General features: G+C 33.8%; 1 protein-coding gene across 1 annotated transcript; it reads left to right on the top strand.

Annotated features, from left to right (window-relative positions):
- Window positions 1-2195: 2195 nt before the first annotated feature.
- LOC100652216 (odorant receptor 13a) lies at window positions 2196-6603 on the top strand. The gene is made up of 9 exons (XM_048414276.1): window positions 2196-2370; window positions 2887-3003; window positions 3072-3189; window positions 3736-4000; window positions 4064-4183; window positions 4639-4729; window positions 4802-4935; window positions 5614-5746; window positions 5816-6603. The coding sequence occupies exons 1-9, from the start codon at window positions 2224-2226 to the stop codon at window positions 5861-5863; spliced, it is 1173 nt and encodes a 390-aa protein (XP_048270233.1). The 5' UTR covers window positions 2196-2223; the 3' UTR covers window positions 5864-6603.
- The last annotated feature ends 5009 nt before the right edge of the window (window positions 6604-11612 follow it).

Genomic DNA, 11612 nt, shown 5'->3' on the forward strand with positions numbered 1-11612 from the left:
TTTATTGATTTTATTTATTAATTATTTTGTTATACATACGCTGCGTCTTGCGTATCATATGTGTCTTATAGTGTAAGCTGCTATACAAAATTTATTGGCGTGTTCTTAGTCCTTAGCCTTAATTATATAATAAAAATTATAATTATCGACTATTCTTATAGATATGAATTCAGAAACGTAAACAGAGATATGTCAGGTCATCACAAAAATGATGTGGAGGTATTGGAACCTAAACTATAGGAACGTCAATGAATAAATCAGGGCACATCGTATTCTTGAAAATCAGTATCGTGATTCAAAGATTTGTAAATATATATTATCCAGCAAAAAAAAATTTTAAAACTTCTACAAGTTTTTATCCAGATCTGTTTCGTTTAAAGTTTAAAATATCACAGCTGAATTCGGTTCTCATTTTATCTAGTGGAAGACAATGAATGCAAAGAAAAGATGCTATAGCTTTATAAATTTCTTTGACAGACTGATTTGCATACTTTAACGTAGACATCTGAAGCTAACTGAAACGATACTTATTTGCTTATTTCTGTAGGAATACTGATAATGTGTGTCTGTATGTCATTGTTACAAGTTGGTACGATATTATTTGACACAATTAACCTTACCTACATTTTCCATATCGATTAATTGATTGCTTAAACTTATATGGGAACTGAGATGAGTGACTCATGGCTAATTCAGTACATACTTTTATTCATTCAATTGTTTCACGCGCTTATGCTTAAGCGCCTTAAGGTCAAGATCAGTTTGTAATAAACACACTAAAGGATATTCATGACTCTATATAAGTAAAAAGTCAATATTAATAAGAATATATTATGATGTTATGTAAATTAGCTAACCCTAAAATATGAAATGGTACTTGGCTATACTAAAATCAAGAAAAATTGCATCTTTCACAGTCTGATACCTTAATTTATTGATAGAGACAAATTATAATCAGACCTCGTTTGTTTGCGCAAATTCATATTTTTATCAAAGCAATTAAAAAATAAAATTTGGATAGAGATTTATTTTACTTACTAAATATCTCTACCTTTAAATATTCTATCAATTCGTACACATCCCTATACAAATTATCAATGCAGGAACTATTTGGCCACTGAAGATAATCATATCCAAATACATCTTCCTCGAATGTGTCGAATATAATGAAATTTTTGGGTACGTTATCAATTCACTTATTCACAAAAACTAATATCTTCGTATCTTGGCTGTGATTGTCTTCGGTAAGCTGAAAATATTTGACTCTCTGAACCGGTTTCCAATTTTCAGTCATCTGTTTCAATCTTCCGATTCCTCATCTTATTTAACAAAACTGTTTTTTGTAAATACAAATCGTCGTGTCACGCTTTTCCACCTAAAATTCCTACGTTATAGGTACTAGTGTTATATTAATCCTCCTCTGTTAACATTTAATAGCACTGACTTTACGATCTTTCGCAGACGTGCCATAACAATCTATTACCAAACTGGCTTTAAACACTTCAAACGTACGTTTGTATGAGCGGAGTTTTTGTTTTCAGATCATCAAAGCAGTCGTTTTTTATTACACGGTAATGAAAACGAAATAACGAAAACGTAACGTAAATAAAGCAAATTACATAATTTGTGCGAGATGTTAGTTAATTAAAATATTTGTTATATGAAAATGGTTATAGAACATGACGAAACATAATTTATTACGAATTGTACGAATGAAATGTTCATAATTGTAGTTATTCGTTCATTTATTATTGAATTTGCTCATTACTCTATAAGTTTTTAACACAAAATACAATTACGATTATTAACTTTATGAAAGCAATTAGACACTCACAAATTTATTGTCTTCTTTGGTCTGTTGCAACTTATATTATAGTATTTTGCTTTCCACATTATCTTTAAAACTCTGTGTCGTCGATGTACAATTGTGTATCTAAATATCTCTCGTTTCCAACATTTGTGATATACATAATATGTGTAAGTAGTACATACGCATAACGAGGGTAGCTGCTAGTTCCTTCTCCAAATGTAATGATTACATATTCATGATGTATATGGAACATATACGTTGCATTTGTGACGTATGATTGACAGTGAGTTAAAGATGGAAGCACTTTATCGTAGATACATTTTTCATGTACGTTAAAAGGTTCCATTTACAATATGACAGTAATGATTTACAGAAATGCCGAGTGTTCATTTAGTTGAGATTGAACTTTCATCATGAATAGAGCTGCACTAGAGGCGCGATTCTTAAAGATAACGAAAATATTCGCGAAACTGAATGGGGTTTGGCCAGATCAAAATAAAGTAAAATTCATTTTATGGGCTATGGTGTATATTACTATGGGATCGTCTATCATTGTACAGGTACACGCCAATCAATTTATGTCGTAATCCACTAATCCACTAACATTCAATCAACGGTACTGACGTAAATTACTTCCCATTGCTCCTCTGTTTTAACCGATATGAAATGCAAATAAAATTCATAGATAGTCCTAACCATTTACATTTCAAAACATAACTTTCAATTTTAAGAAAGCTTCACGGTAAAAAGAGTGCTATACGATCGTGTAAAAAGTTCTCAAAGTCCTAAGAGACATAATTAACTCTTAAATTCAATCATTACCGAAACTTCACACCTTGCGAATTTTGTTTTGATACCAATATCTCATTTGAAAAAGAATATTGTTATTTTTAATAAAACAATGAATAGTAATAAATACTTATAAAATACTTAATTTGTTTGAAATTCAAATGCCCGGTTTCTAAACTAAAAAAATTTAAATAGCGATTATCGCGATTTCCTTAATGATATCCTTTATTAATAATATAAGTACTATTTACAAATAATTAAGGATAGACCATTGATTTTAATTGAAGGTAGCGAGAGTCATACATATAGGCAGTTTGGAAGTCGTGATAGAGCAGTCGTCCTTAATAGGTGCGGGATTTCTCATGATCATAAAACATGGTAACTATGTTCTGAACGCAAAGAAGGTAAGCAAATATTTGCCAATCATGACAAGATTCTTCTAGTTTGCACACCAACCTTACAAATATTATAGCTCAAATCCCTTTTGAATGACATGTCCGAGGACTGGGCAATCGATCGTTTGAAAGAAGAATTTGCCATTATGACTACATATGCTAATAGAGGAAGCATTCTTGCGATGCTCTACTTTAGTAAGTCGATATACGTACTTAAAAAAGTCAATCGCAATTCTGGTCGATAATCTCGTTAGACTACAACGTGAACCGATCTGGCTAACAGTTATATAAACAACTAAATCTCCGCGGTTGCACAATAAATACATAAGCAAAATTGAGACGTTAATATTAAAAAAATGTTACAATTTTCAACGTAAAAACACACAAAAAATGGCAATCTGGTGGTGCTTTGTAATATTTTAATTAGAAAATGAAAAACTTGAAAGGAATATAGAAATGGGTACCATTTATCCATGCTAGAGTTCATTATTTTACATTTTATAATTTAATTAATAGACTGCGAATGATTATGCTTTATGGGAAATTTAAAAGTGCTAAAATGCACGAAATTAACATCATATGCAAAAGTAAAAACTGTTTAAAGTATAGCATTTATTCTACAATTTCGAGAATGAAACAAACCTTTGTTTAGGTTCCATCTTTCTACATGTTTTTGCCACAATAGGTACGCATATGCATAAACACCTGTAGTGAATTAAGGTGGGAACCATTTGCTTTCAGTAAACGCGTGCATATGCGCATTCCTTTTCTTACAATTACCATGGACGGCGCGTCTGGTGCACATGATGAAACCACACAATACATCATCACCAATGTTATATACTATACCAGCTTACTATTTTGTCGAAGATGACCGCAAATATTACTATTATATTCAAATGTATCTGGGCCTCTCTATATATGTGGTGCTCATCGTGTTCATCGGTTGCGATACTTGTTACATTGTCCTTGTGCAGCATGCTTGCGGATTGTTGACTGTGACGGGGTAAGCAAATCAAAAATTTCTTCCATTTTCCAAATTTTATTGAATAAATTGCATGTTTTTTAGGTACCGCTACAAAAATGCAATCAACGACCTTTCTTTCAATACAAAGGATTCCGAAGAGATGGCGAAGGAGACATATGAAAGAGTACGCTTCTCCATACAGGGGCACCAGCGGGCAATAATGTCAGTACATATTAACCAGCGAATACAAATGTTATAATCTGAATTGAAAAATTTATGGTATAAAAATTCATATTTTACTGTCAATGATTTTGGTTACGAATAACCACGACAAATGATTTAATTATATTTGTTTACTGGTAATCATTATAGATGACAGAGATTGTTTTTGGTTACTTTCAAAACTCAATTATACTTTCAACCATTAACATTGAAGTAGATAGATATCTTTTACAATTTCAGTTTTTAATAAATCTCATGAATATTTAGTGATCATTGTTTTCCATTTAAACAAAAATTAACCTTCTCATAATTTTTTAAGTGATTACTATTTTTATTAGGTTTTATATATATTACTATATTTATTAGATTTCCATTTCTAATCATGTATTTTCCGCTCCTTTTTCGGAGATTACTGTTGCCAAAAAACGTTTTTCTTGATTTTACTTGTGAAACAGGTTTCTGGAAAAAATCGAAAGCGCACACGTTATATACCTTTTTATGTGTATGGGCATAATAGTTTTGTGCGTTAGTATTACGATGGCACAGGTAAGCTTCTTTTAATCAACTTTATATCTTTGAACATGATTCATCAATAGATTATCGATTGTTTGAAATTAGATCGCTACGATGGAAATATGTGTGGATTTTTACAAATTTATCAGCTTTCTGATGATTCAGTTCTTGCATCTGTTCTGTCTAACGATGCAGGGACAATTCATCATAAATTCGTCTGATGAAATTTATGATGCAATGTGAGTATAATACATATTATGAAAACTATTAAGATATATACAATTTTGTGTGTTAGATTAGATTAGCCTTGTAGTAGTGACACACGTATGTGAGTATTAATGTATGGAAGCATGTGTGTGCACAGCATCTCGACAAACAGATTAATGTAACTGTTCCGTTGGCAGTGTGGTATAGAAGATGGTGAGACAAAGAGAGTGCTGAGACACGTGCAAATGTATATCGACGAAGATCCTGCAAATCGTTTATCAAATAACTCTAAAACTATTTTAATATAAATCCTAAGTGTAATCTTAATGTTCCTTTACTTTTATTTCGGCGATTAAGGTCCACAATTCTCAACAAAAACTTTATTTCCTTTCATTATTTGTAGTATTATTAACTGGTTGCATGGATCGTCTACAATGCAAAAGAAGTACAGATTATGCTTATACTACGTATATTATAATTATTATTTTTTTACTTATTTATGATCTTCTACATTCTCCTTTATAATAGCTTTTAGAATTAAGATAAAAATAAAATAATCATATTTTCCATTGACTTATGAATACAGAAAATTTCTAATTTATTTTCGTTTCATTCGAATGGTTGTTCATGCGACAGAAATATTTATATTTAGTATAATGTTAATTTCTATCAATATAGTGTTAATTTATAGATTATAATGAAATTTGTAGATACGAGGCATCATGGTACAACACGAATCCAAAAACGCAAGCGTTATACTTATTAGCGTTGCGGCGAAGTCTAACTCCATGCTATTTAACTGCTGGTGGTTTAATACGGTTGAACATGGAAAGCTTTTCAGAAGTAATGTATTAATAGTGTTATCTTCAATAATTACGTCGCATTCGCTGGAACAATATTGGTATATTTCAGGTGATAAAACTGTGCGTTTCATATTATACAGTGTTGAGATCGACATGAACAACGGATCGATATTCATTGATTTGTGATGACACCATTGCCAAATTAATCACACTAGATACATTATTTGGAATGATCGTTTTATCAATATCATTACGATTGATGGTGTAAAATAACTTGATAAAACTGTCTTAATATTATCTCAATTCATAATACAGATACGAGTATTATCGAAATCAACAATTAGTAAATAACAGTTTCATTTCTGCTTACAGAAACAAATAAAAATATTTGAACACTTGTAGAAGTTTTTTATTAATATATTATTATTTTATTAATATATATTTGTCGGAGAGTCAGTAGGATCGGAGGTGTGGGCGTGTAATGAATCTTCGCCAGTATTAGCCATTGTCAAGGAACGATCCAGAGTTTATTGGCACAAGTATGGAGATGTGAGATTTGACAAATAACTGCGGCGGTTAGGTACTCGCGATGCGAATGACAATAGTCTTAGGTCCGATAACGAATCCGCGGTTAACGGGACTCTTTTACCCTTTACTCGTTGGCAACGCCTAGGTGGTACTCTCAGTTAGCATGCGAATTAAGCACTCTGTCGAAATGATACCTTAGTCGATGAGATCGTACTCGAAGCTCTCACGGTGACGCTGTTTTGGAAAAACTGCTCTACTCTCTCGCGGCCCCAGGTCGTTTATACTCGTGGAGACAAGTCTTCGTTCGGAGAGTGAGGGAAATTGCCGTTATTGTTAAATTGGTCAGTCTTCGGAAGTGTCATTCGCGGAAAAGACTGTTTGCCTATTTTCGTTAATTAAGGCTTAAGGTTTATGACGGGTCATCAGGCTGGCTGCAGATGTTTTGCGAATATGTCTCGACAACCGGCAATCAACCTACCCAAAGAATAGGGTCTGCGTATGACGGGCCACGAGACAGAAACCGTTAGTATGCTTACTGTCGAGTGCCGTTACAACTATTTCTTTTTATAGAGGGCTATAGACTTTTTTCATGACTTTGTTAGAAAAAACGTTCGTCCCTTGACCGCGGCTACGTTCGGTGACTGGTTGTCACATCGAACCCAAACTCATTCTCATAGATTGCAGGCAATTACAATCGGGCTGGAGGACGGTGATTGTTTAACTACAGCTATGGTGGAATCCAAACTACAATATTAGGGGTTTTTCCCCGGTTTCGACGGGAAGGCTCCGGTGTCTCTCCATCTCCGACATATTTATTTTATTAAGAATATATTATACGCAACATTTTGAAATGTCATTTTATTATTATTATTATGAATGTCAATTACTATTATGAATGTCAATATCCCTAAAATTTGAAACCAATGTAAAAATATGTATAAGACCTAGAAAAATGACTCTTTGTAGCTCAACTCTCTTTTCTCTCAACTCTTTGTAACTTTTATATATGTTTTTAAAGTAGTATCAAATGTTACCGATATGCCCCATTACAGTGTTAATGGAATTCCAAAATGTTTCGCATAATACGTACAATATATGCAGAAATGTCTTTATCGTATATTTATTGATTTAAAATGTAATAGTGTAAAGATATAGAATGGATTCGGAAATACAAATAATTCACACACAATTTAGCACACAATAGTTATACATATATATTATACTCTAAAGACCTTGAAATCCTACTCGCACGCACGCTTGTTGTCAACCGACTCTTCCAGATACTTCTAACGACTGGCTCTTGTCTTTTGTCTCAACTAAGGCCTGGACGTCCTCTGACGCTTACACACACATTCACATGTACAGTGTAAATGTATCATGTTCCCAACACGCCTCCTTACATTTATACTGTACGCTTAATCGTATTTACATGCTTTGACGAATTACGTAACAGAAACTTCAACACTTATTGCTTTATTTACATTTCTCTTAGTTTACATTCATCCATGACCTAAACCTTTCGAATTTCTCTCTACACAGTGCCTTTGTCACGTAAAAAAAAAGGAAACTCTCTTGATGATACAAAAAATTTTATTTCTCAAGAGTCCAAGACCCTTGGCTACCACTTACAATGTTCAAGTATCGGCTCACAGATCAGACTGGCGCGGCCGTCATTATTCGGAGTCTAAATACTAAGAAGGAACAATGAAAATGATGGAGGGGATATTGTTCCTGGAAGTTTTCTTATCAGAGTGGCGAGGTGTTAATTGACCGGATGATATTTAGAAGTGTCAATCGTCCGGAGGATATTTAGAGGTATCATTTGTTCTGGGAATATTTAGAGTAAAGGTATCGACTGTCTGGAGAATATTTAGAAGTGGTCGCCTAAGGTGACGTCAGGGTAAAAGAGTTTGGGGTTACACCTTCGTAAAAATATCCGCAGTATTTTCGTCTGTACTTACTTTAAGTATGTTTATCTTGTTCTCCTTTAAGCACTCGTAAACGTAGTGGTAATGAACTTCAATGTGTTTAGAATTTTTTGTAAAATTTCCGTGCTTTGCTATACTTATCACTCCAGAGTTATTCTCACAAATTTTTACAGGTTTATCGTCTAGATTTACATTGACGATTTTCATAATTTCCCTAATAGACATTAATTCACTCACCGCTTCCGATAGAGCTACATACTCTGCATACGTCGAGGCTTTTGTCACACACCTTTGTTTTTTAGACTTCCAACCAATTACATTTCCATACAATCTAATTACATATCCAGAAGTCGATTTCCTATCTAAATGATCTCCTGCCCAATCAGCGTCCACATAACAATCTATCGTTTCACACTTTTCATTCCTTTTATAATCTAATCTTAAATCTCTAGTCCGGTACAAATATTTCAATATTCGCAAAGCATATTTAAAATGTATCTCATTACAACAATCTTGAAATCTACTCAAATAATTCACACTATAACTTATATCGGGTCTGGTATTTACATTAATATACAACATACAATGCGCCAATTAAATTTTTGTATGCAATATCTTCTCTATTTATCTCAGCTTTTTCAATTTTTAAGTTGGTCTCCATAGGTGTACAGTACAATTTGCTATTTTGTAACTTATATTTGTTTGCTAATGATTCAATGTATTTCTTTTGGCTTAATCTTATTTCATTTTTGAAATAATCATACTCTATATTTATTTCAAGATATTCTTTGACTTCACCTAAATCTTTCATTTCAAATCTATTAGTTAATAACTTCTTTACCCTTTGTATCTTCCTTTTATTTTTACTACAAATTAGCAAATCGTCTACATACATTAGCAAATAAACAACATTTTCTCCCTCTCCATGTGTATATAGGCACAACATTCTACATTCATTTGTTCAATAATTAATCCATTTTGACAACAATATGATAGCAATATCTTAAAGGTCTGATTACTCGCAACTGGGGAGTATATGTCATCGGCTACGTCTCTTTGTTGAAATCCTCTTACCACTAATCTAGCCTTATATCTTTCATCTGATTTTCTCGTGTAAACCCATTTTTCATCTAATACGTCTTTGCCTTTTACCCTTTCTACCAATTTCCAAGTTTTATTCTTATAAAGACATTCTATTTCCTTATCCATAGCTTGTTTCCAATCTTCACTATCTTCACAACAAATCGCCTCCTCAAATGTACAAGGGATATCTACTCTACAATAATTTGCATGGATTTCACTAATGTTTTCTTTTTCTGGATACCTTACCGGAGTTCTCTTATTACGTGTAGATCTTCTAGGGATGTTTAAGCTTTCAAGACTATTATCATTTTCATCTTCCCTACTTTCTAACTCTTCCTTATTCATGTTTACCAATAAATCATTATCCTCAATGTCATCGTCATCTTTATCGAATGCATTCTCCACAAAGCCGATACATTTTGTGTCTGTTTCTATGACCTCTACATGTCTCGCTATTGTTATTTTCCCACCTAATAAGACTCTGTAACCTACTTCACTATATCCTAACAAAATTCCCATATCTGCCTTCTTATCCCATTTAGAAACTCTTTTTTGTTCTGGTCTTCTTACAAAAACTTTACTTCCATATAGATGTAGATTTTCAACACTTGGTTTTCTCCCGAAGAATATTTCAAAAGGTGTCTTTCTCTCTATAGTATTTGCCAGTATTCGATTTTTCAAGTATACCGCTATACAAACTATTTCCGGCCAGTACCTTTTATGTACTTCCGCTAACAAGCAACGCGCCATGTCCATCACTGTTCTATTATACCTTTCCGCTGTCTCGTTTAATTCATGTACGTAGGTTGGGCAATTATTTATTCTGATACCTTTATCCCTAGCAAATTTATAAATTTGATTATTCAAATACTCTTTTCCATTATAACATCTCAATATTTTTAACTTCTTGCCCGTTAAATTCTCGGCTTCATTTACAAACTGTACGAAACAATCAAAAACCTCACCTTTTGATTTTATACAATAAATTCTAGCTATTTTGCTATAATCATCGATAAATGAGATGAAATATTTCTCTTCATTGAATCCGGTAGTCTTAAAGGGACTGCACACGTCCGTATGAATAATATCCATTATCTCCCTAGCCTTGGTTCGATTATTTTTTAATGGTAAATTGTGCATTTTACTTTCTATGCACACCCTACATTTCAAAAATTCCTTTTCAAATTCATTCGGTATACCAGTAATTAGCTGCTCTTTACCCAAAATATTTAAATATTTAAAATTTACGTGTCCTAGCATCCTATGCCACCTTTCCTTTTTACTCATACCACTACGTTCGGCGCTGTTTGCTAAGTGCTCCTTCCCTTTCAATATACTTTTCATTCTATATGTTCCCTTTTCTTTAACCGCTACCGCTGTAAGCTTATTGTCCTCATCTATTACTTTTGCAATATTTCCTTTTGAAATAACCGTGTTCTTATTATCTGTTAACTTGCCTAAACTAATCAAGTTTGCGGACATTTCTTTCGCGTAAAAAACATTATTCATATTTATTTCACTTTGCTTTTCAAATGCTTCAAAATAACTTATAACATTCCCTACTTTTGTTGCCTTTATCGATCTATTATCGCCTAAATATATATTTATCGGTTCTTTAAGGTCAATAGATTTATCGAAATAATTTACGTTGTTAATTATGTGATCTGTGCAACCGCTATCTAATAGCCACATTAATTCATTATTACTTATCTCGTTCGCCTCGCCGCTGTGTGCAGCGTGCGCCGTTGCTATCCATGTGCCTGATCTTGAGTTACCATGCTCGTGTAACGTAAATCACGTCAGAGACAAGGGCATCACACACCGCGGGCAGGATGGTGTCACGATCGGCATACTTCGAACCCGATGGACCGATGATGGAGACAAAGATGTGGCGGCCGTAGCGACAATGTATATCGCCGAAGTGCCTAAAGAGTCATCTATGTCCTAACGGTCCTTCCACCGAATGTTCTAGAAGCGTAGCAACGGTCACGTACGCGTACAACAGTTTGCTGGTGAGTGCTGAAGCGTGCAGACGTGTGTCCAGTGCCCTGCGAAGTCCACAAAACAGCACGTGACCATCCAGTTGCTGCTGAGTGCCGAAACGTGCAAACGTGTGTCCAGTGCCCTGTGAAGTTCACAAAACTCCAAGTAACGCCCATCTGTCGAAAACGAATCCAACAAACTTAGCTAAGGGTTAACAGCCTCTCGACTAGTTCTTTCACACTGAATTAACTAGCTCGATGATGGCTCTAACATTCCAAACAGGCTCTCCGGAGCTAAATTATAACACCGCCGTTTGTCCTCCCCCGTGGCGAGGGGGCAACACATCTCTCCTGATAAACGACCATCACTCGAAAAAACGCAAGC

This window comes from Bombus terrestris, unplaced genomic scaffold, assembly GCF_910591885.1.
Source record: "Bombus terrestris unplaced genomic scaffold, iyBomTerr1.2, whole genome shotgun sequence".
NCBI lineage: Eukaryota > Metazoa > Arthropoda > Insecta > Hymenoptera > Apidae > Bombus > Bombus terrestris.

Bases quoted from the DNA above. Each gene is read 5' to 3' on its own strand.
- LOC100652216 (XM_048414276.1), top strand. From the start codon at position 2,224: ATGAATAGAGCTGCACTAGAGGCGCGATTCTTAAAGATAACGAAAATA. The intron at 4,001-4,063 runs GTAAGCAAATCA...CATGTTTTTTAG, and splicing joins GGATTGTTGACTGTGACGGG to GTACCGCTACAAAAATGCAA. The intron at 5,747-5,815 runs GTAATGTATTAA...GGTATATTTCAG, and splicing joins ACATGGAAAGCTTTTCAGAA to GTGATAAAACTGTGCGTTTC.